Source organism: Oncorhynchus keta, chromosome 7 (genome assembly GCF_023373465.1).
Source record: "Oncorhynchus keta strain PuntledgeMale-10-30-2019 chromosome 7, Oket_V2, whole genome shotgun sequence".
Classification (NCBI taxonomy): domain Eukaryota; kingdom Metazoa; phylum Chordata; class Actinopteri; order Salmoniformes; family Salmonidae; genus Oncorhynchus; species Oncorhynchus keta.
In genome coordinates, this window is record NC_068427.1 from 2,084,126 (window position 1) to 2,110,797 (window position 26,672).

The 26,672-nt window shown below is 40.5% G+C and overlaps 1 protein-coding gene across 6 annotated transcripts in view; it reads left to right on the forward strand.

Annotated features, from left to right (window-relative positions):
- pcbp3 (poly(rC) binding protein 3) overlaps positions 1-26,672 on the forward strand; it is a 125,365-nt gene that overhangs the window by 40,977 nt on the left and 57,716 nt on the right. For all 6 annotated transcript variants that reach the window (XM_035773032.2, XM_035773036.2, XM_035773035.2 and 3 more), the window contains one exon: positions 25,726-25,895. In XM_035773032.2, coding sequence (XP_035628925.1) covers positions 25,821-25,895 — 75 coding nt within the window. In that variant the 5' untranslated portion in view covers positions 25,726-25,820. The remainder of the gene's footprint in view (positions 1-25,725; positions 25,896-26,672) is intronic.

Sequence of the window (26,672 nt, forward strand, 5' to 3'; positions counted from 1 at the left end):
CTGTGAGGACACGTCCTGGTAATTCGTCTGGCCTCACGGCCTTGTGAATGTTGACCTGTTTAAAGGTCTTTGCTCACATGGACTACTGAGAGTGTGATCACATTGGAACAGCTGGTGCTCTCATGCATGCTTCAGTGTTGCTTGCCTCGAAGCGAGCATAAAAGGCATTTAGCTCATCTGGTAGACTCGCGTCACTGGGCAGCTCTCGGCTGGGTTTCCCTTAGTAGTCCTTAATAGTTTTCAAGCCCTGCCGGAAGCGGAGCGTCAGAACCGGAGTAGTAGGATTCAATTTTAGTCCTGTATTGATGCTTTGCCTGTTTGATGGCTCATCTGTGGGTATAGCGGGATTTCTTATCAGTATCCGGATTAGTGTACCGCTCCTTGAAAGCAGCAGCTCTAGCCTTTAGCTGGACGCGGATGTTGCCTGTTATCCATGGCTTCTGGTTGGGATATGTACATAGGGTAATTGTGGACGAAGTCATCAATGCACTTATTGATGAACCAGTGAATGAGGTGGTATACTCCTCAATGCCATTGGATGAATCCCGGAACAACTTCCAGTCTGTGATAGCAAAATAGTCCTGTAGCGTAGCATCCGCAACATCTGACCACTTCCGTATAGAGCGAGTCACTGGTACTTCCTGCTTTAGTTTTTGTTTAAAGGCAGCCATCCCTTCCCGGCGCTATTCACACCACACCATTTACATGCATCCTGTTTGCAATAAGGAACTAAAGTAAAACTGCAAAAAATTGGGCAAAGAATTAAACTTCATGTACTGAATACAAAGTGTTATGTTTGGGGAAAATCCAACACAACACATCACTGAGTACCACTATTCATATGTTCAAGCATGGTGGTTGTATCATTTTTTTTTTTTTTTTTTTTTTTTTAATTTTACCTTTATTTAACCAGGCAAGTCAGTTAAGAACAAATTCTTAATTTCAATGACGGCCTAGGAACAGTGGGTTTAACTGCCTGTTCAGGGGCAGAACGACAGATTTGTACCTTGTCAGCTCGGGGGTTTGAACTTGCAACCTTCCGGTTACTAGTCCAACGCTCTAAACACTAGGCTACCCTGCCACCCATGTTATGGGTATGCTTGTCATCAGCAAGGATTTTTTTAGGATAAAAGTAATGGAATAGAGCTAAGCACAGGCAAAATGCTAGAGGAATTCCTGGCTGCGCACCTACACATATTCAGACTCCTTTTAGAAGTAAGAGTTATTTTGTACCTCCAGCCAATCAAAATCACTCTATAGAGACATGTAGCAGACTCATTGAAAAATATGTTGGTAAATCTCCTTAAGAACAAACATGAGTACATATCTTTCCATAATTTACCTAAGGATGAAAAACATGCTTACCCGCCCTGCTGATAAGGGTGGGTCAGATGTACTCATGGATAGGACAATTTATGTAATTGAGTGTCATAGACAACTGCTTGACAACACCTTTTACAAGAAATTCAGAAGTGACCCCACTTCCCAATTTCAGAACACTAGCTTTACTGTCCTAGATGGGTATTTCAGTTCTGGTCAAATCACCAAAAAATAACAACTTTTTGGCTATTCAACACACTAACATTTTCACTTTCTATACTTTGCCGAAATTACACAAGAACGTTACAAAACCTCCAGGGTGCCCTATTGTAGCAGGCATTGATGCAGTAACGGCCACTTTATCAATTTTTGTTGAATCTTTTATTAGGCCACTTGCAGAACAGCTCCCCTCCTTTGTAAAGGACACCAGCAGTATGATGTTTATTATTGAATCTCTTGATCATCTCCCTGAGAATACTTTATTAGTTACTTCTGACATTGGAGTCATTAAACACAAATATTCCACACAAGGTCGGTATTGAAGCCATGGAAAATTTTCTCGAAATTGTACTCACACACACACACAACTATTTCATGTTTCTAAATGCTTTATTTATTCAGACAAAGGGTACTGCTATGAGATCCCATATGGCTCCTAACTATGCTAATTTGTATGTGGGTCACATGGGTTATAACAGTCTATTTTCAATCCTAACATTGCCTAACATTGTTATTTGGAAACGGTATATTGATCATATTTTTGTTCTATGGAGGGGTGATGCAAAACAGCTCCAGGCGTTCCATGCTTTTCTTAACTCTTGTTCTGAGCACCTGAGATTTACTATGCCATCTGACACACGTCAAATCAATTTCCTTGATCTTCTGATATTGTGTGAGGATAACATTCTATACACTGATCTTTACAGGAAACCTACTGATAGTAACATTTTGTTGAGGGCTGATAGCTGTCACCCATTTCACCCGGAAAAACAGTTTGTCCTACAGCCAATTCTGTCGAATTTCGACAGAAATATGGCTGAGACGCAAAGAAATTCGAGAGGGGGTTAAAACTGCCAGACATTGAGACATAATCTCTTTCAAGGAAAGTTTGGCAAAAATAAACATTCTTGCGCTCTTACTATCCGTTACTCGAAGTGCACTGAACAAATTAAAGGAATCATTCACAAACATTGGCACATCCTAAGATCCGATGACAGTATCGGAAATGTGTTTTTGGACCCTCCCTTGGCCGTATTCTCGCAGGGCAGAAATCTCAGAGATCAATTGGTAAACTCTAATTTACCAACCCAAAATACCCCTGCACATCCATTTGCACCTCTACCAAATGGAAACTACAAGTGTAATGGCTGTGCTCAATGCAATAGCACTTACAAATAAATGTATATCCTTCAAACATCCCCAAACAGGGAAACAGATCCCAATCAAAGGTGTTATCACGTGCTCCACTAAGGCAGTCATTGACCTGATTACTTGTCCTCGTGGTAAAAATTGAGGGTAAAACGAAATTCGAATTAAAAGCACGAATCTCGGAGCATCGTAGCAAAAACTCAACGTACCCAGTTGCGTCCCACGTTATGGAAGCGAACCACCCTGTTGTCCCTACGTTATATCGGCATCGAACACGGCACTCTCCCTAGGAGAGGGAGTGACCTCGACAATTTATTGTTAAAACGAGAGGCTGCCTGATCTTTAATTTCAAGACCCTTGCTCCATTTGGTCTCAACGTAGTCTTTGATCTGAAGCCATTCTTGTGATTTTTGCTATTCATTACAAATGTTTGTAGTCCTATGTGACCAAATTGTATCTATGATTGGATGCTATCCATTCATGTTTTTTATATGTTCTATTTATATCTGTAAATTAACCAATGATATCAAGTCACACGCAGCCATGATTACAGACACCTGTGTCTGTCATTTGACACAATAAACTAGTGACCCGCAGTGTTAGTAATTTATACCCTGATTAAGACAGCTTGTCTGTCGAAACATTAGTTATTAAATTATTGCGCTTCTGGAGTGTGCAGTGCTCCTTTCTTTTTCAAGTGCTCTACTCCGCTAGCCAGCAACTCGCCTAAACAGGTGTGCATTTATTTTCCTCCAGATCAGTCTGCTTCCAACAGACACCAGGGGACGAATTCACCTTTCAGCAGGACAATAACCTAAAACCAGGCCAAATCTACACTGGAGTTGCTTACCAAGACAACATTGAATGTTCCTGAGTGGCCTAGTTACAGTTTTGACTTAAATATGCTTGAAAATCTATGGCAAGACTTGAAAATGCCTGTCTAGCAATGATCAATAACCAACTTAACAGAGCTTGAAGAATTTTGAAAAGAATAATGTGCAAATGTTGTACAATTTAGGTGTGTAATACTCTTAGAGACTTACCCAGAAAGACACAACTGTAATCACTGCCAAAGGTGATTCTAACCTGCATTGACTAAGGGTTGTGAATACTTATTTCTGTACTTCATTTTCAGTAAATGTGCAAAATGTTTGCAGCGACCAATGGTTACACACCATGACAATGACTGCAGCATCATCCAATGAGCAGGTAAAGACATGGAAAGCATCCATTGGTTGTTGTGCTCTGACTGACTGCTATCGACCCAGAATACCACCTAGTTTTGCACTGAAGCTGGTACTGGGTAGTCAAACCAGCTAAAACTGACACTGATCAGGTAAACCAGCTAAAGCTGGTAGATGGTCTGTCTGATTTTAGCTGGTCAACCACTTCTAGGTGTTTTAGATGTCATCAGTGCAAGCTGGTAGATACTTTAGCTGTTTTAACTGGTCATCCAGCTTTCAGGGCAAGCTGGTATTTCCAGCAGGGAAAATGGAAAATGGTTGAAAAATGATTTATATCCCTTCATTTCTCAAAAATATAGACTTTAAACATTCGTTTGAACCCAATTTGACATGCTCCAATGAACTTCACATGTCGGTGCTATGGGTCATGTTTGCCCCGTTTCCATTGGCACTTTGAAGTCAACCCAGGTTAGGCTGGCCTTGGTTGGCAAGCTTAAATTGCGTTTTCACTGCCTCCAGAAATTCAAAATTATGTAATGTTGCTAGGTAGTCAATATGTGACTGCAGCTGGCTTTGCTAATGTTGCTAGCTAGCAAGATGTTGAAGAACTGAATTCACCCTTATCATAATGTAACTAACGTTACCCCATACGCTTGACAGTGTCAGCCACTCAGAGCCATGTATTTAGCTTGCTGACATTAGCTAAACTTTTAGTGTCGTCACTAGCATAACAGACTAGCTAGCTTAATTCCTTCCTTGCCATGGCATTTGCTCTTAGCTAGCTAGCTAATCAAGCAAACCAGATGACAGGTTTGATATGATGTAACTAGCTTGTTAGCTTTCAATACAACCTGTCCAGCTAAAATTCCTGGTAGCTCACGCTAGCTAGCTAGTTTCAACTCTGATTTGCTAGCTAATGTTAGGTCGTTAGTATTTGAGGGCTGACTGTTCTGAAAGATTTTGTTGCAAAAACAAATTAAGGATCCAACTATGTTGTTAATCCATGTCACGTCTGACTACTGCAGTACTGCTTGTCCATGTGATAGCTAACAGCAACAAGCTGAAAGGTTGCGTCTTTCGAATCTGGTATCAGGAAGAATAAAAGTAATTATCTTTAATTAAATTCAAGTATTAAATGGCAAATGCAATTTTCGTATATACGGGTTCACTGTATCACCACGCAGGGCAAGCAGAGAACTAACTAGAAGTAAGTATACAGCTGTTCTTATACTGTGATAAACGTAGTTCCAACTCGTCTGTTGGCCTATCACAGTAGAAGCTGGGAGTGGTTTAGACTTGCTCAGCCTGTCCCAGCCTCTTGGCGCTCCTTGGAGTCCGACATCTGCTGTTGTGTAGATTAACTCTGTGTTGGTACCACACTCTAGTTGTGACAGTTGCTCCGTTCCTGCTATTGTGTTGTTCAGTATTTTTCCATCTCAGTTAAACCTCGTGATGACCACCCCTCCCTATACCTGATCAACCACAACTTTGTAACATGCAGCACGTCACACCATGTTGCTCAATATTGTCACACAGACAAACAGGCAAGGCAAATGTAGCAATCAGTTGTTTAATCTCATGATGATGCTCAAGTGCACTAATGCAGATACCTCACACAGCCAACATCAGATAACATTTAATCATATATATGGTAATGGCTATAATGTAAAACACAGAATCCCACAAAGCCCAGATGAGCTAGCTAAACATTGTGTCAGCATCCAGCAGTGACCAGCTTGGGGATGGCATAGTAAGGGCGTCACTGGCCTGAATTATAATCGAGCTGTCATTAGTTATGACCCGAGTTTCCCTCGACCCAGCTTGAATTTGAGAATTCCATTCGAGCCAGCTCGAATTTGGAGTGCCAGTGAAAACAGGGCATTAGATGGAAATGCCCTCTTGCAATTTGTAGTCTATGACATTTCAGATTTACATATGATCATTTTTCGCAAAGTACAACTGAACAAAAATGTAAACACAACATGTAAAGTGTTAGTCAAATATTTAATGAACTAAAATATAAAAATCCCAGAAATGTTCCATACACACAAAAAGCTTATTTCTCCCAAATGTTGTGCACATATGTGTTTACATCCCTGTTAGTGAGCATTTCTCTTTTGCCAAGATAATCCATCCACCTGACAGGTGTAGCATATTAAAACCTCTAATAATTTTGTTTGATAAAATAATTTTTTATATTCAAATGTAGGAACTGGGTTCTACAGTTTGACAACCTGCTGTCTCTGGCTCCACACCCACCCTGCCCGTCCATCTAGATGTGTGAAAGTTAGGGTATAAGCTAATGATCCATCATGTATGACATTCCTGAGAGTGTATAAACTTACATTTTTTAATACCATATCAATTTTGTATGTTCTCTATAGTTATGTACTTGAAAATGTGTCAATTGACCAATTCGGAACATTTGGCCATACCTGATACAAAATATTGTCCAGTATTGCAATGCTTCACTGGATCAATCTGAAACTTTGCAGACACACTGCTGCTCACTAGTGGCCAGAATCTAAATTGCACCTAAACTGGCCTTTCTCTTGCATTTCAAAGATGATTAAAAAAACAATAGAAAATGCATGTTTTTTTGTTTGTATTAGCTTTTACAAGATCTAATGTGTTATATTTCCCTACAATAATTTTACATTACCACAAACTTCGAAAGTGTTTCCTTTCAAATAGTATCAAGCATATGCATATCCTTGCATCAGGTCCTGAGCTACAGGTAGTTAGATTAGGGTATGTCATTTTAGGTGAAAATTTAAAAAAATGGTCAGATCCTTAAGAGGTTAGAATCTGATTCAACAGCATGATCATTACACAAGTGCACCTTGTCCTGGGGACAATAAAAGGCCACTTAAAAATGTGCCGTTTTGTCAAACAACAATGCCACAGATGCCTCAAGTTTTAAGAGAAAGTGCCATTAGCATGCTGACTGCAGGAATGTCTAACAGAGCTGTCGCCAGAGAATTGAATGTTCATTTCTCTACCATAAGCCGCCTTCAATGTCATTTCAGAGAATTTGGTTGGAGGACAAACCGGCCTCACGTGTATGTGGGCTAGCGGTTTGCTGAAGTTAACGTTGTGAACAGGTGCCACATTGTGGCGGTGGGGTTTCTGTATGGGCTGACATAAGCTATGGACAACTAACACAATTACATTAGCTATGCTGATTTGAATGCAGAAAAGTACCGTGACGGGATCCTGAGGCCCATTGTTTTTAAGGTATCTGAGACCAACAGATGGATATCTGTATTCACAGTCATGTGAAATCCATAGATTAGGGCCTAAGTCATTTAAGGTTGTCCACTATCGGCATATCTATTTATTATTGCCATCGAAATGTTAGCTTTTTTAAATTATTTTTTTATAATTAGATCCAACAATAAAATAAAGGGGTTAAGTTGACTATGCAAAACATATTAGGAATTTTCAAAACAATGTTTCTATTAAAAATAAGAAGTTATGCAGTCAGTCTCTCCTCAACTCTTAGCCAAGAGAGAATTGGTGTGCATTGTATATATTATATTAGCCCTCTGATTACAATGAAGAACAAGACGTATCGCTCTGTTCTGGGCCAGGTTTTCCTTGCAGCACTTGACCACACGACTGGACAATAATCAAGATAAGACTAAACTAGAGGCTGCAGAACCTGCTTTTTGGAGTGCAGTGTCATAAAAGCAGAGCATCTTTTTATTATGGACAGACTTTACAACCATTTCATCTATACTGAAATCAATGAGCACAGCATAGTCATAGACATTATTTATCAGCCTAATTTACATTTACATTTTAGTCTTATCCAGAGTGACTTACAGTTAGTGCATTCATCTAATGATACAGTAGATAGGTGGGTCCCACCTATCATAGTCATAGTAAGTACATTTGTCCTCAAATTTGTCATCAAAGTCAGAGCTAGTAAGGGTGGAAAAAAGCCAAGTGCAAGTGTTCGTTCACAAGTATTTTAAAAGAGGAATTACTAGGATAGGGCATTTCACAGTAAAGAAACAAAAAACATGATCTTAAATTAACTTAACTATAGACATCGTATTGGTCTTCATAATCAACGTTAAACAGAGCAACCAACATCCATAGCTTTGTTCATATATCAGATCACAACCCTGCTGTATGCCTGCTTCAGCTCAGTGTGTTCACCGCAATAACTCTTGATAACTTCTCATTTCACTGTCCATCTGAAATGGAATCGGTTTAGGGTTTATAATCCTCGTTCATTTGATTCCCAGCACAGCCAGATGAAAGAGGCCACACAGCACATTGAGGATTAGACCGTCATTATATCATATCACAGAAGTGATGGAGGGGGAGGGGGGGGGGGTTACATGTCATGTAAAGATATTAAGGTGCCATAGACAAAAATTACACAATTTGGATGATACGGGTGGATATTTGATTAGGATGGGATGTGCCAGTTGCGGTGAACCAGACTGGGGTCCAGTGGGCATGTGCGGCATCTGGAGACAGCTCTGCTGAAGTGACATGTCACCCAGTGTGGACCCCAGTCGCGGCTGGTGCCTCTTCTAGCCCCAGGGGGAAGCTCGATCTGGGGCAACCCTGGGACCTTTTTGACCCATCAGAAAGGCAACTGTCTTCCAAAACAGTGGTCATATCGTGTACACGTCTGACCCGTAGTTGGGAATTCTCGGATTTGGGGGATTTTTTGTGCGTTTTATGTCACCCACATGATCACATCTCAGGCCCAATCAAGTGTCGGGGTGAGTGAGAAGTCGAGAAATATGTTTATTTTTTCTAATCTTTTGTATCAACATTGAAAGTGGTGGGAATCTGTTTGGAACTGGACAAAGGTAAAAATCTATTTGAATTAAATGATTGAAATAAGTTTACAAATGTATTAGTAGAATAGATATGTGAGGGTGTTTGTTACTATGGTCAATTCTTAGTATTTTGATGATGCATACCAAACATTCGATGGTCGTTGGTGTCTACTTGATATTTTGAATCATAGTAAATATGGACGTTAGATTTGGAGACTCCACACTCGCTGTGGGATATCCAATTGATTCTGACCTTGACCTTGATAAAAATGTCTACCAATACGATGTCCATGTAAACTTGAGAGGTGTGCCTATAAAGTATGAAATTGTCCTAATCATTATTATTCCAACAAATTCAGTATCTGTCACAAGGTATTAAACATAATATTATCGGGGGGAAACAAGGTGTGTTAATTCTAAGAAATGATAGCCCTTTTTCTGATGAGATGAGATGATGTCACACCCTGACCATAGTTTGCTTTGTATGTTTCTATGTTTTGTTTGGTCAGGGTGTGATCATTCTATGTTGTGTTTGTCTGTTTCCGTGTTTGGCCTGATATGGTTCTCAATCAGAGGCAGGTGTTAGTCATTGTCTCTGATTGGGAACCATATTTAGGTAGCCTGTTTGGTGTTGGGGTTTGTGGGTGATTGTTCCTGTCTTTGTGTTTGTTACACCAGATAGGGCTGTTTTTGTTTTTTTCACGTTTTCTTGTTTTGTGTATATTGTTCTATTTTCATCTTTATTAAATATGTCTCACAATAACCACGCTGCATTTTGGTCCGCCTCTCCTTCAACAGAAGAATCGCGTGACAAACTCAACATGCAACAATTTCAAAGATTTTACTGAGTTACAATTCATATGAGGAAATCAGTCAGTTGAAATAAATAAATTAGGCCCTAATCTATGGATTTCACATGACTAGAAATACAGATATGCATCTGTTGGTCACAGATACCTTAAAAGAAATGGGCCTCAGTTACTCATCTCTGTATTTCTGTGGATTCAAATTGCCATCTATAAAATGCAATTGTGTTCATTATCCGTAGCTTATGTCAGCCCATACCATAACCCCACCGCCACCATGGGGCAGTCTGTTCACAACGTTGACATCAGCAAACCGCTCGCCCACACAAAGGCATACACGTGTTCTGCGGTTTTGAGGCCGGTTGGACGTACTGACAAAATCTCTAAGACGACGTTGGAGGCAGCATATGGTAGATAAATTAACATTAAAATATCTGGCAACATCTCTGGTAGACATTCCTGCAGTCAGAATGCTGATGTCAGAATACAAGCTCCCTCAAAAGTTGAGACTTCTGTGGCATTGTGTTGGTTGACAAAACTGCACATTATAGAGTGGCCTTTCATTGTCCCCAGCACAAGGTGCACCTGTGTAATGATCATGCTCTTTAATCCGCTTCTTGATATGCCACACATTTCAGGTGGATGGATTCTCTTGGCAAAGGAGAAATGCTCACTAACAAGGATGTAAATACATTTGTGCACAACATTTTAGAGAAAAATGCATTTTGTGCGTATGGAAAATGTACAGTGCATTCGGAATGTATTCAGACCCCTTGAATTTTTCCAAATTTTGTTAAGTTATAGCCTTATTCTAAAATTAATTATTTTTGTACTTTTTTCTTATCAATCTTTACACAATACCCTATAATCACCGCAATTACTTCACATTTCACTATCCATTTGAAATTGAATCAGCCCGAAGGCTTATAATCCTCGCTCATATGATTCCCAGCATGGCCAGATGAGAGGCCACCGAGCCCAATGAAGATTACACTGTCATTATATCATATCACAGAAGTGATGGAGAGGGAGGTGGGGGGATTTACATGTCACGTCAAGATATTAAGGTGCTATTTGGATGATATGGGTGATATTTGATTAGGATGGGATGCGTCAGTTGCAGTGAACCAGACTGGGATCCACTGGGCATGTGCAGCATCTGGAGACAGCTCTGCTGATGTGACATGTCACCCAGTGTGGAGCCCAGCCGCCCATTCCCAAGGTGCGACTGGTGCCCCTCTTCGAGCCCCAGGGGGAAGCTCGATCTGGGGCAATCCTGGGACCTGTCTTTCAAAACATTGGTCATAGCATCTACATGTCTGACCCGTAGTTGAGAATTCTCGGATTTGGGGGATTTTCTTGTTCGTTTTATGTCACCAGATGTCACGTGTTGCAATGGCTCACCCACATTACCACATCTCAGGGCCAATCAGGTGTCGTGGTGAGTGAGGAGTAGAGAAAGATATATACATTTTTTCTAATCTTTTGTTTCAACATTGAAAGTGGTGGGAATCTGTTTGGACCTGGACAAAGGTACAAATCTATTTGAATTTAATCATTGAAATAAGTTTACAAATGTATTACTAGAATAGATGTGTGAGGGTATTTGTTGCTATTGTCAATTCTTAGTATTGAGATGCTGCATACGAAACATTCCTAGCGTTTGATGATCATTGGTGTTTAATTGATATTTTGATTCATATTAAATATGAACATTCGATATGGAGACTCCACACTCGCTTTGGAATATCCAATTGATTCAAAACATTTTTTCCCCCTCATCACTCTATACGTCATACCCCATGTTGACGAAGCAAAAACAGGTTTATAGAAATTTCTGCAAATGCATAAAAAAATGGAGCAGGTTTTCATCTCTCTGTACTTTGCTCTGTTCATCTTTCCCTTGGTCCTGACTAGTCTCCCAGTCCCTGCCTCTGAAAAACATCCCCACAGCATGATGCTGCCACCAACATGCTTCACCATAGGGATTGTGCCAGGTTTCTTCCAGACGTGAAACTTGGCATTCTTGCCAAAGAGTTCAATCTTGGTTTCATCAGACCAGAGAATGTTGTTTCTCATGGTCTGAGAGTCCTTTAGGTGCCTTTTGTCAATCTCCAAGCGGGCTGTCATATGCCTTTTACTGAGGAGTGACTTCCATCTGGCCACTCTACCATAAAGGCCTGATTGGTGGAGTGCTGCAGAGATGATTGTCCTTCCGGAAGGTTCTCCCATCTCCACAGGGGATCTCTGGAGCTCTGTCAGAGTGACCATCGGGTTCTTGGTCACCTCCCTGACCAAGGCCATTCTCCCCTGATTGTTTTGCCAGGTGGCCAGCTCTCGGAAGAGTCTTGGTGGTTCCAGACTTCTTCCGTTTAACAATGAGGGAGGCCACTGTGTTCTTGGGGACCTTCAATGCTGCAGAAATTTTGGGGTGTTTTTCCCCAGATCTGTGCCTCAACACAAACCTGTCTCGGAGCTCTACGGACAATTCCTTTGACTTCATGGCTTGATTTTTGCTCTGATTTTTGCTCTGACATGAACTGCCAACTGTGGGACCGTGTGGGCCTTTTCAAATCAGGTCCAATCAATTGAATTTACCACAGGTGGACTCCACAGTTGAGCTCAATTTCGAGGATCTGAATACTTATGGAAAGAAGTTATTTCTGTTTTTTAGTTTTTGAAAAATGTGCAAAAGTGTCCAAAAACCTGTTTTCGCTTTGTCATTATGGGGTATTGTGTGTAGATTGATGAGGAGCATTTTTTATTTAATCAATTTTAGAATAAGGCTGTAACGTAACAAAATGCGGAAAAAGTGATGGGTCTGAATACTTTCCGAATGCACTGTATGGGATCTTTTCTTTCAGCTCATGAAACATGGGACCAACACTTTACATGTTGCATACATATTTTTGTTCACTGTACCTGACTTTCTAACATCAAGACGTCAATATTCCTGCCATGCTTTTTGTATAAAAATTCTGAATTTGATTAATCACAGCAAATCCTGCAATTAACTCGATATAACTCGATATATTATCCCTTATCATGGTTACCTGCGTACATAATGTTATGTCATGCTAATGACATTATTATCAGCCTGATGACTAGGTGAAGTGTGACTATAAAATAATTACTGTGCTGGAACATGCATAATGGCTTTCACTGCTATTAGAGGAGATTATAACTTATCTGTCGCAATTAATCTTGGACTGTAAAGCTAGGTGTTGGTGACATGAAACAATGACCCCATACAGTAGGCTTACCTTCCCAGTTGTGCTAATTTCTTTCACCTACTGTACAGATATTGATGGTGCAAATCTCACTTGCTAAAGTAAAGGTAAAAGTAGTGCTTTCTATCTCTGTCAATTTTCTGTATATTGTGACAGCCTTGTAGTATTTCCAAAAGTATGTATCTACCATCTGTGAAAGTTCAATGAATTACTGACCTCTAGTTTCTGTCAGGACATATTTCTCAGACCATTTCCATATTCACTGTAATGCTGTTAAATATTTGCCAGAGGGTGCTGCTGATAAGGCTGTCAACATTTTAGTTATGCTTTGTATGGGATAATCACTGAAGCTTCCGCTAGCCCAGTCTGCACCTTTTATTGTAATTTCTCTGATGCCCCTAGCAGCAATGTCCTCAAAGCATAGACCAAGAGTGCATCCCAAATTGCACCCTATTCCCTACATAGTGCACTACTTTTGATCAGAGCCTTATGGGCGTGTTGCTATCTGCTTTGGTTTGAAATGTATTGTTTTCATCCTCAAAAAGTGTGTCTCAGTAAAACAGGCAGTATAAGGACATATTGCAATATCAATGGTGTCAGCAACAAAAAGTTGTTTCTACAGGAGTCAATTGAATGACACTTTATCTGTTGGAACAGCACATCACTTTGTCTTCAATCTTGTCTGTACCATCATTTTGATTACAGTTCCCACTGTGGCCTACTGAGCTTGATTATTTTGTCAAAATATAATTGCCTTCTAAAGCTTCAGTCTACTTGAAGACAAGCATTATATTTAGTTCAACACTCCTTACCCAATTAGAATCCTGCCTATAGATTAATACGTGTAAGGTCTTGTGTAAAAGCAGACACATTTTGATTAATATGGAACAGGTACTTTTTAAATATGGAGAAAAATGGGGTATTATTACCTCTCACAGTCAAGAGTGAAGGTGAACGTAAAAATGTATTTGGATATACATCTGATATTCCTGCTCTCACATTTCTGGTATCAGCAAATGAAACACAACCCTTGGTCTTTGAGGTTGTACTAGTTCATGTTTTCTATAACAGGTGGAAATAACAGGGAAAATACAGAATACACAGGTTCCTGTCTTCAGGTTCAAGACAGAAATGTAGCTAAATATGGTCTTTCTGATTCCAATTCTGGTGTAGCTTTTCTCCGTATTACTAGGCAGGTCTCATTGTGTTGAGGTTGCAAGAATCCTGTTGAGAAAGAATTGCCATTCGCTCCCAAACCGGGAGTACTAGCGTAGTGAACATGGCATTGAATGAGGGCAGTGACTAGCACTCTCATGGAGTCCTTACCAAGCAGCTTGGACTTTCTAGTCAAACCTTAGCACTTTAGTGGCCATGCTCACACCTCCAAGCTTTTTATCAAGGATGCATCCCAGGTAGCTAACAGAGGTTTTAGTAGTCAGCACCTCACACCCTAACTCCTCACTGATTTTAGAGGGCCTACACAATTTGTCTGGACCACAAAATAATTGCCTCAGTTTTACCTAAGTGAAGAGATCACTTATTATCTCCTAGCCACTTGCTAATTTTAGTAAGCTCTGTGCTAAGTATTCTCTAAAACATAGTTTTACTTTTACGAGACATCAGAAGTGTAGAGTCACGGCAAGAACAAGCATCTTTCAGATCGTTTATAAACAGTAAAAACAGTAGCGGCCCAAGCACACTCTCCTGCGGAACTCCTGAGACAGCGAACCATTAAACTCTACTACCTGCTCCCTACCTGACAAATAGGACTTTAACCAGCCTAGAGGGATACTGCTTAACCCCCGCCTCTAGTTTGGAGATTAGGAGATGGTGGTTAACTGTATCAAAGGCCTTCTGTAGATCAAGCATTCCACAGAGATTTCCCTCGTCAATCTCTTTCCTGATGAAGTCAGTCAAGTAAAGTAGACATGAATCAGTGGAGTATGTTTTTCTAAAACCAGACTGAAAATTATACGTTAGACTTTGTTTGTTAAGATATTCATACATTTTTGCGTGTAATACTCTCCAGGATTTTTGATGCTATACTGAGGATAGATACAGGCCTATAAGTCCCAGGGTCAGACTTTGTCCCCTTCTTATACAGAGGTATAACTTTATCTTGTTTCATGTCCCTGAGAAAGATGCCTTGTTCAAGAGAGAGATTAACGATATGTGTAATACAAGGGGCAATTTTCTCAGCAGAATCTAAGAAACCTTTTTTACATGTTTTATTTCACCTTTAACCAGGTAGGCCAGTTGAGAATAAGTTCTCATTTACAACTGCGACCTGGCCTAGAGCAAAGCAAAAGCAGTGTGACAAAAACAACACAGTGTTACACAAGGGATAAACAAACGTACAGTCAGTAACACAACACAAAATCTGTATACAGTGTGTGCAAATGAAGTAAGGAGGTAAGGCAATAAATAGGCCATAGTGGCAAAGTGATTACAATTTAGAAGTGAACACTGGAGTGATAGATGTGCAGATGAGGATGTGCAAGTAGGAATACTGGTGTGCAAAAGAGTATAAAAAAATATATATATATGGGGATGAGGTAGGTAGTTGGTTGGATGGGCTATTTACAGATGGGTTATGTACAGCTGCAGCGATCGGTAAACTGCTCTGGCAGCCGATGCTTGAAGTTAGTAAAGGAGATATGTCTCCAACTTGATGATTTTTGCAATTTGTTCCAGTCATTGGCATCAGCAAACTGTAAGGAAAGGCGACCAAATGAGGTGTTGGCTTTGGGGATGACCAGTGAAATAAACCTGCTGAGCACGTGCTATGGGTGGGTGTTGTTATGGTGACCAGTGAGCTGAGATAAGGCAGAACTTTACCTAGCAAAGACTTATAGAGCCAGTGGGTTTGGCGACAAATATGTAGTGAGGACCAGCCAAAGAGAGCATACAGGTCGCGATGGTGGGTAGTATATGGGGCTTTGGTGACAAAACGGATGGCACTGTGATAGACTGCATCAAATTTACTGAGTAGAGTGTTGGAAGCTATTTTTTAAATGACATCGCCGAAGTTGAGCATTGGCAGGATAGTCAGTTTTACGAGGGTATGTTTGGCAGCATGAGTGAAGGATGCTTTTTTGCGAAATATGATTCTAGATTCTGGAAATGCTTAATGTGAGTCTGGAAGGAGAGTCTGGAAGGAGACTTTACAGTCTAGGCAGACACCTAGGTATTTATAGTTGTCCACACACACCGTCCAGAGTAGTGATGCTAGTCGGGCGGGCGGGTGTGGGCAACAATCACTTGAAGGTTGATGAAGATGGCTGCACAGTACTGTTTTTAAGAGTGTCTCCCCCTTCGAAGAGGGGGATGACCGCGGCCGCTTTCCAATCTTTAAGAATCTCAGATGATGCGAAAGGTTGCGACAATGGAGGCGGATAGTTTTAGGAAGAGAGGGTCCAGATTGTCTAGCCCAGCTGTTTTGTAGGGATCCAAATTCTGCAGCTCTTTCAGGACATCAGCTGTCTGGAGTTGTCTGAAGGAGAAGCGGGGGGGCTTGGGCCAATTGCTGTGGGGCGTGCAGAGCTGTTGGCCGGGGTTGGGGTAGCCAGGTGGAAAGCGTGGCCAGCCGTAGAGAAATGCTTATTGAAGTTCTCGATTATCGTGGATTTATCGTGTCAGTGTTTCCTAGCCTCAGTGCAGTGGGCAGTTGAGAAGAGGTGCTCTTATTCTCCATGGACTTTACAGTGTCGCAAGAATTTTGGGAATAGTGCTTCGGGATGCACATTTCTGTTTGAAAAAGCTAGTCTTTGCTTTCCTGACTGTGTATATTGGTTCCTGACTTTCCTGAAAAGTTGCATATCACGGCGACTATTCGAAGCTAGTGCCACAGGATGTTTTTGTGCTGGTCAAGGGCAGCACAACTTTGAGCATATACCATCTCCTCCCTGATATTTAGTCCAATACTGTTGAGTTTGTTATTGGTAGTACTACTATAGCCTAGTTCCTTAAATTATTTCCAAAGTTTAGGGTCATTTTTGTTCTCAATAATTTTATCAGCAAAGTAACCCCTCTTCGCTTTGTCCATTCTGCTCTGTGCTTAATTTCTGTGACGTTTATATAGGACAAAATCATGCTGCTCTTGAGAGTTCTTAAATGTATTAAAGGACGTATTCCTTGCTTAGATAGATTCTAGAATCCCGTGATTAAATCATGGGCTAGTTCTCTGCTTACTCTGACTTGTATAATGGGAGCCATCACATTCACCACATCAAGGAATCTATATTTGAAGGCTTCCCAGGCACTACACTATCCAGCACAGGTGACCAGTCAATTTTACCCACTTGCTCCCTAAACACAGTATTTGTGGATGATATTAAAATGTAAAAAAAAAAACTATCCACTGCCTAGGAATATTACAACAGACGAAATAACAGTCAGAGGATATAGTCTGATTAGAAAACAAAAAAATCCAGGAAAATAAAGAAAAAGGAGCGCTCTGTCTGTATACTGTAGATCTGAGTTTATTCAGGGGACAAACAAATAGGCTTACGTTTCGATGTTGGACACCATCAGAACCTTGATGCCTTCATTAGAGCTATTTTTGTTGAAACTTGGCTGAAGCATGAGTGGATATGCTTTCAGATCATGATTAGATATTGGGTGCGTAATAATTGCATTCAAATGCTAAGGAAGGCCCCTTATGCGTTTGGTGACTCTGAAGTTACTGACCATGATAAGCAGTGCTCAAATTTGTTGATGAATGAAAAAGGAATGCATTATCTGTCCTCACCTACATATAATTTTGCAGATGAAGCAGTTTTGGCTATTGTCACCCATAATGCATTGCACAGATGACGACATGGTTTGACAGTTTGAAATCATTTTGGGGAAATTATCTCAATGATGGCTTATTACGTTTAAATGCCACAGATCCGTCACGATGAGTTTAAGTGAGATCTGAAAGAGTGGGGGGGGGGGGGCATTATCACCTTGGCTACAGTCTTCCTGGGGTTCAGTAACATTAAGGCATTTATATACAATTCAAGGTATTACATGACATTACATTTCAGAACATTTTCAGAACACATTAAGTGTGTGCCCTTAGGCCACTACTCTACTACCACCAATCTACAATACAAAGCCGATGTGTACGTGTGGGTAGAGTGAGTGCTAGCAATACTTCTGACCAAAACAAGTCGTGATGAAGTCAATCTCTCTTCAACTTTGAGCCATGACAGATTGACATGTGTATTATTAGCTCTCTGTGTACATTTAAGGGCCAGCCATGCTGCCCTGTTCTGAGCCAATTGTAATTTTCTTAAGTCCCTCTTTGTGGCACCTGACCACACAATTGGACAGTAGTCCAGGTGTGACACAACTAGGGCCTGTAGGACCTGCCTTGTTCATAGTGTTGTTAAGAAGGCAAAGCAGCGCTGTATTATGGACAGACTTCTCCCCATCTTAGCTAATGTTGCATCAACATTTTTTGACCATGACAGTTCAACTGGCTCAATTTCCACATTATTCATTAGTTTAGTTGAGGTTTAGGGTGTAATGAATGATCTGTCCCATATACAATGCTTTTAGTTTTTGAAATATTTATTACGAACATTTCTCGCTACCCATTCTGAAACTGACTGCAGTTCTTTGTTATCTGCTGCAGTGATTTCACTCTCTTTAGTAGCTGACATGTATAGTGTTGAGTCAACCAGTGGCATGTCATTAGTAAAGATTGAAAACAGTAAGGGGCCTTGACAGCTGCCCTGGGGAATTCCTGATTCTACCTGGATAACGTTTGGAGAGGCTTCCAATAAAGAACATGCTCTGTGTTCTGTTAGACAGGTAAATCTTTATCCACAGTACAGCAGAGGGTGTAAAGCCATAACACGTAAGTTTTTCCAGCAACAGACTATGATCGATAATGTCAAGCCACACTGAAGTCTAACAAAACAGCTCCCATCATCTCTTTATCATCAATTTTTCTTACACGCATTTCATCAGTCATTTGTGTAAGTGCTGTGCATGTAAAATGCCCTTCCCTATAAGCAAACCTGTTGTCAATTTGTTTAATGTAAAATAGCATTGTATTTGGTCAAACACATTTTTTCCAAAAGTTTACTAAGGGTTGGTAACAGGCTGATTACTGGCTCAAATAGCCAACCAAAGGTGGCTTTACTGTTCTTGGGTAGCGGAATGACATTTGGTTTCCTCCAGGTCTGAGGGCACAAACTTTCTTGTAGGCTGCCTGTCTTTCATAATTTGATCAGTTCTACTTGAATGTGTAGGGTTGGTGTTTGTTGCTGGCATGTCATGCCTAAGTTTGTTAATCTTGCCAATTAAAAAAATAATTTAAGTGGTTGGCAATATTATTGGGCTTTGTAAAGAATGAGCCATCTGATTCAATGACTGGTGGAGCTGGGTTTGCCCCAAATTTCATTTAAGGTGCTGCAAAGCTTTTTACTATCATTAATTACATAATTTATCTTTGTTTCAAAGTATAGTTTCTTCTTATTTTTATTCAGTTTAGTCACATGATTTCTCAATTTGCCGTGCTTTTGCCAATCGGTTGTGAAGCCAGACTTATTTGCCATTAATCTTGCCTCAGCCCTCTCAACCATACAATTTCTCAATTCCTCATCAATCCACAGGGAGTTATCAGTCTTTACAGTCATTTTCTTCATGGGTTCATACTTATTAGTAACTGGAATAAGCAATTTCCTAAACATGTCAAGGGCAGCGTCTGATTACTCCGCATTATACGCCACAGACCAGAAAATATTCTTTACATTACCAACATCGGAATCACTACAAAACGTATTGAATGAACACATATACACTATTACTACTACTATTAGGGACAGGCTTTGAAACTTTGGTTTTCCTAGATATGGCTATTATATAAAATCAAATCAAGTGAAGCTTTGTTTACATAGCACATTTCAGATTATCAATGCAATGTGCTTTTCTGGAAAAAATGAAAAACTATGAAAATAAAAGCTGAAATATTGACCACACAACAAACATAAGATAAAAAAACCAAATAATGACAAAAGCTGAACAACTAAATATCACAATGAGGAAAAGCAAAGCTAAAAATATGTTTCAAGATCTCTGTTAAATATGTCCAGTGGCAGACCACCCCTGCTAGACAGGAATGTCAGTGTTCTGCCATGGCCAGCGAAGAGCCCAGATCTCAATCCCATTGGGCACGTCTGGGACCTGTTGTTGACGGCTAGGGCCATTCCCCTCAGAAGTGTCTGGGAACTTGCAGGTGCCTTGGTGGAAGAGTGGGGTAACACCTCACAGCAAGAACTGGCAAATCTGGTCCAGCCCATGAGGAGGAAATGCACTGCAGTACTTAATGCATCTGGTGGCCACACCAGAAACTGACTGTTACTTTTGATTTTGACCCCCCCCCCTTTGTTCAGTGACATATTACTCCATTTATGTTAGTCACATGTCTGTGGAACTTGTTCAGTCTATTTCTCAGTTGTTGAATGTTGTTATGTTTATACAAATATTTACACATGTTAAATTTGCAGAAAATAAATGCAGTTGACAGTGAGAGGATGTTTCTTGTTTTGCTGAGTTGATATACAAAAGTATGTGGACACCCCGTCAAATGTTGGGATTGGGCTATTTCAGCCACACCCGTTGCTGACAGGTGTATAAAATCGAGCACACAGCCATGCAATCCCAATAGACAAACATTGGCAGTAGAATGACCTTCCTGAAGTGCTCAGTGACTTTCAACGTTTTTAGCTTTGCCGCCATAGTATGACACATTTCCAACACGTGTTCTCTGGAGTGATTAATCAGCTTCAGCATCTGTCAGTCCGACGGGCGAATTTGGGTTTGGACGATGCCAGGATAACGCTACCTAACCCAATGCATAGTGCCAACTGTAAAGTTTGGTGGAGGAGAAATAAAAGTCTGGGGCTGTTTTTCATGGTTCGGGCTAGTCTCATTAGTTCCAGTGAAAGGAAAACTTAACCTTTCTTGGGCAGGGGTTCCCTCGACAACATTCCGCTGAAAAGGCAGCGCGCAAAATTCAAAAATATTTTTTTGAATTATGTAACTTTTACACATTAACAAGTCCAATACGGCAAAAGAAAGATAAACATCTTGTTAATCTACCCATCGTGTCCGATTTCAAAAACGCTTTACAGCTAAAGCACAACATGATTATGTTAGGACAGAGTCAAGTCACAGAAACACACACAGCGATTTCCCAGCCAAAGATAGGAGTCACAAAAAGCAGAAATATAGATACAATTAATCGCTAACCTTTGATGACACTCATAGGACATCATGTTACACAATACATGTATGTTTTATTTGATAACGTGTATATTTATATCCAAAAATCTCAATTTACATTGGCGCGTTACTTGCAGTTTTGATTCCAAAACATCCGGTGATTTTGCAGAAATACTCATAATAAACATTGATAAAAGATGCAAGCGTTATTCACAGAATTAAAGATAGACTTAACCTCTATTCAACCGCTGTGTCAGATTTTTTAAAAACTTTAAGGAAAAAGTATAATCTGAGAACGGCGCTCAGAACCCAAAACAGCCAGAGGAATATCTACCATTTTGGCATCAACAGAAGCTCGAAAAAAACACTATAAATATTCACTTACCTTTGATGATCTTCATCAGAAGGCACTCCCAGGAATCCCAGTTCGACAATAAATGATTGATTTGTTCTATAAAGTTCCATAAAGCCCATCATTTAGCCACTTGTTGTTAGCGTGTTCAGCCTAGTAATCCATCTTCATGAGGCGTGAGCACTTCGTCCAGACAAAAACTTGAAAAGGTCCATTACAGTCCGTAGAAACAAGTCAAATTATGTATGCAATCAATCTTTAGGATGGTTTTAACATAAATCATCAATAAGGTTCCAACCGGAGAATTCCTATGTCTGAAGAAAAGCACTGGAACGAGAGGTAACTCTGTCGGGAGCGTGCGTGCGTCGCGAGCCTGAGACACTCTGCCAGACCACTGCCTCAAACAGGTCCTTTATAGTAGAATCCTCAAACCAGTTTCTCAGGTTTTCGCCTGCCATATGAGTTATGTTATACTCACAGACATCATTCAAACAGTTTTAGAAACTTCAGTGGGTTTTCTAACCAATACTACTAATAATATGCATATATTAGCATCTGGGACAGAGTAGGAGTTAGTTCACTCTCGGCACGCTATTCATCCAAAAGTTAAAATGCTGCCCCATATCCCAAAAAGGTTTTAAGCATGATCAGATTTAACAGCTAGCAACAAAGAAGGGTCCGGAAGCCCTTTAGCGGAAAGCCTGACCCTCTTTCTACATCACACGTCACGAGAGATAATGCTCCTAATAACAACAAGGAAAATATGCAAATTACATGAAATTACACACACCACAAATAACATTATAACAATAGATGTCATTTTTATGTATCACATACTGCAATGGGATGGGATTATCATTCTAAATAGAAGCTTATTCAAATGTATAGGTCCGTCCAGCAGAAACGACCCCTAGCCCCTACCCCGACCCTGCAACTTGCTTTTTAGGCAGAGGTTGGAGGTTCAAATCTGGCACCAGCTATGAAGCGTGATTGTGTTTGATATTGAAGACGATGCTGGTCAGCGTGTCAAGACAACTCGAGAGAGTGGCTGCCACACAAAAGGTTTCTAAAGGGCAGTGGGGATGTGTGGTAGAGAGTGATATGGGGTTGTATAGAAAAAGGACCAGCACTTACAAATGAAGTGTTACTCTGATATATGAATGTGTGAATTCCACACAATGAACTGCAGTGGTTACGGACCAGAAAGCTAGGCAAACACAGATGGCTGAAAGCAGTGGTAACGGCCAGGAGGGAGTAGTGAGGGGTGACTTCCACTGACCATAACATACTCCACTGTCTGTGGAACAGGAAGCTGGGAAAAATATTTTAATTTAGGAAAACATTGTGTATTTTGTTCCCTCGATGACCAATTTCAATGACCTTATCCAGCATGTTTCTTGTATGTCCACTGATGGAGAAAACCAACAAATAGTTTATTTAATGTTCGTACAGCATGCCCCATTTTGCATAGGATTGGGAGCACTACTGGTTGGCTGTTATCATATCCATGTACCCTCTTCCTATCTATTAATCTTTTTATCTTATGCTCAGAAATACTCACACAGGCATAGACACGCAGCACACACACACATGCATACATACACTCACGTGCTAACAGACACACTTAAACTCAATCATACAAAAATGTATGTGAACTTGATTTATTTTTGCATCAATGACTCAATGTCCACACCTGTGTCAAAGCATGACACACTGTCCCTTGATAACTTTGGATGGACTGCAACAGATGCAAGTCATGGCGTATTTCAGTCTCTCAATCCCTTGATCAAAGACCCATATGACCCATTAAAACTGAACACAAGTGTGCTCCGGCACTGTATCAAAGAGAGCTGTATGGCCTAGAGTAGAGGTGTATGTGTCACTGTGTCTGGGAGGCAGAAAGGGGCACCATCCACTCATAATGGATGTTCTTCAGGAATAATAAGAAGGAAGTAATGCTGCACCATTATGCTTTCAAAGACACATTTTAAATATCAATCATCCTTTCTTAAATTTTCAGTTACAATGTTTTGGCACACACTTTCTCATTTTATAAATGAACAAAACCTAAAAAAGACCTGACTATGAAATCACAACATTTCCGAAGGGGCCATTTCCTTACGAAACTATAGGTCATAATAAGAACCACTTTATTTACACCAATAGTATGTGGACACACCTTCAAATTTGTGGATTTGGCTATTTAAGCAACAATCGTTGCTGAGATGTGTATAAAATCGAGCACACAGCCATACAATCTATATAGACTAACATTGGCAGTAGAATGACCCAAACTGGAGAGCTCAGTGACTTTCAATGTGGCACCGTCTTAGGATGCCACCTTTCCAACAAGACAGCTGCCCCGGTCAACTGTAAATGCTGTATTTGTGAGGTGGAAACGTCTAGGAGCAACAACGGATCAGCCGCGAAGTGGTAGACCACATAAGCTCACAGAAGGGGACTACCGAGTGCTGAAGCACGCAGTGCTTGAAAATTGTCTGTCCTCGATTGCAACATTCACTACCAAGTTCCAAACTGCCTCTTGAAGCAACGTCAGCACAAGAACTGTTCGTCATCAGTTTCATGAAATGGGTTTCCATGGCAGAGCAGCCGCACAGAACCCTAAGTTCACCATGCGCAATGCCAAGCGTTGGCTGGAGTGGTGTAAAGCATGTCGTCATTGGACTCTGGAGCAGTGAAAACACGTTCTCTGGATTGATGAATCAGCTTCATCATCTGGCAGTCTGACGGACGAACCTGGGTTTGGCGGATGCCAGGAGAATGCTACCTGCCCGAATGCATAGTGTAAACTATAAAGTTTGGTGAAGGAGGAATAGTGGTCTGGGGCTGTTTTTCATGGTTCGGGCTAGGACCCTTAGTTCCAGTGAAGGAAAATCTTAACCCTACATTCTAGATGATTCTATGCTTCTAACTTTGTGGCAACAGTTTGGGCACAAGCGAGGTCCATACAGAAACGGTTTGTCTAGATTAGTGTGGAAAAACTTTGCTGGCCTGCACAAAGCCCTGGCCTCAACCCCATCAAACACCTTTGGGATGAATTAGAACACCGACTGCTATCCAGGCCTAACCGCCCAACATCTCTGCCCGACCTCACTAATAATCTTGTGGCTGAATGGAAGCAGGTTCCGCAGCAATGTTCCAGCATCTAGTTGAAGCCTTCCTAGAAGAGTGGAGACTGTTATAGCAGCAAAGGGGGACCAACTACGTATAAATGTCCATCATTTTGGAATTAGATTTTTGACGAGCAGGTATCCACATACTTTTGGTCATGTAGTGTATGTAAGCTGCTGCATTGTATTGCCTTCAGGTGAGCTTGGACACGTTTTCTGTACTTTGATCCTAGTACTTAAATGAGGAAGTCAAAATTGGAAGCCCCGAAATCAGGGTTGAGTAGGCAACTTTCTAATCAGGGTTGGGTAGGCTACTTTCTCTGTTACAGTAACTGGTTACCCGTCCAATATTTTAAACAGTAAGATAACTTTTGGATCATGCAAACTCAGTACCCTTCACAAACATCCCTTCTGAATGTAAAAGTAGTCCAATAAGTAATCATCTAGTTTTTTTAAAGTATCTGTAATCTGATTACAATAATTTAACTGTTAACATAACTCATGTTACAGCGATTGTTTTCCGTAATCAGATTACATGTTAGTGATTACATGTAATCAGTTACTCTCCAACCCTTCCCGAAATCCATAGCCAAGTGTGGAGGTGATGGATTTGCTGTCACTATGCAATTTGAGATTCAGCACAGTGCTGTGAAATATGATTATAGGATCTTAGCAAGGCTGCTGAACTCATTTTTAGACTGTGGCTTTAAATCACTTTCCAGCACTGGTGTACTGAAAACCCACCCTCTTCCTGACAAGTCTGTCTGCCATGCCGGATGTTAAAGGTGTTTTAAAAAAATGGTAAAAGTACAGTAGCAAGTGTACGATTGAGTTGAGATCTACTTGGGATGGTCACTAATTTCATGTGTTTGTCGTAAAACTTGTCTTATTGATTCATTTGATCCTACTTGTAGCAACATCTGAGAAGCCTGTCCTGATTACAGTTTGAGAGGTGCTCCCTCTTGTGTTATAAACTCTCATGAAGATGATCCGTCATATCTATTCAAGCAGATCAGACCAGCATCAGAGTCAATTCCAGCTATTTCAGTACATGGCTGGAATGAAACCCAATTAGATTTTAAATTAAATGTTAGAATAGACAATCTCCTTCATGTAAACTGAAATGACATTTATTTACTAAATTGTCTGAAATCCAAATTAAATGGACCCAACATGAAAAGTTATTGTCGTGTTTGTATGGAAGAATTTGTACTCATGTCTAAAATCAGTCACTCGACCTAAACTTTGATTAGTTGATTGAATGACCTAATCTTTCTGGGTATGTTGGTATCTCCTTGTTGTGTTCCAGGTGACTGGCTGGCTACTGTACCATCACACTCCTCCCATTCCTGAGGAAACCCTCTTCACGACCACACTCCTCCTCTCTTCACCTCCACTCCCAGTATGGAACCCAACAAAGTCCAGCCAGAGGGCGGCCTCAATGTCACCCTCACCATCCGCCTCCTCATGCATGGCAAAGTAAGCAATCTCTAGTCTTACATCTGTGGTTAAGGAAGAGAAACCTAGATAGTAGTTGATATATGTCTGAATTACAGTAGCTCACCCAGAACATGGAATCATTAAATAAAGTGAACGTTTTCTTTTCATCTCGTCAGACCGTTTCTGCAAAACCAAACATTGACAAAACAAAATAAATTAAACCGCAAACATCATGCGGGCGTTGGAGATGGGGGTGTGTGCTAGTGGATCTGGGCAGGCGTGATGTAGTGGATGTTTGTATGATCTTTTCATGTGGATGTGTATGTTTTGTATCGTTTTATAAAACATAAATTCAAATAAAAAATAGTAATCTCCTACACTATAATGTTATCTCACAACCAAACAGAAGCTAGATGGGAATGTGGTTCGAATGGTTGTTGTTGTTAATAATTGGCAAGCTAGCTGCCGGTGACTCAGCTGCTATCCTTCTGGGTGATGCTGAGTGCATTTGACCATGGAGGAGAGGTGAGAGAGTATTAGCCCTCAAAGCCATCACTGCCCGGCTTCCCTAGTTGTACTGCACCAGACCAAGATGATAGAGAGTGATTGCATGCATATTTTAGTTTGGCAACAGTTAGATTGGGTAGCTGTTCGACCTTTGCAAGTACATTGCAATTGTCACTTGGGCTCTTTGCTCGTGAATATGAAGTGATGCCTCGAAAAGCTGTTTATATTAAGGTTCCTTAATAACCCATTTATAAACAGTTTATAAAGTGTACTTACCATATATTAATCATTGTTCTTACATTTGTAAAA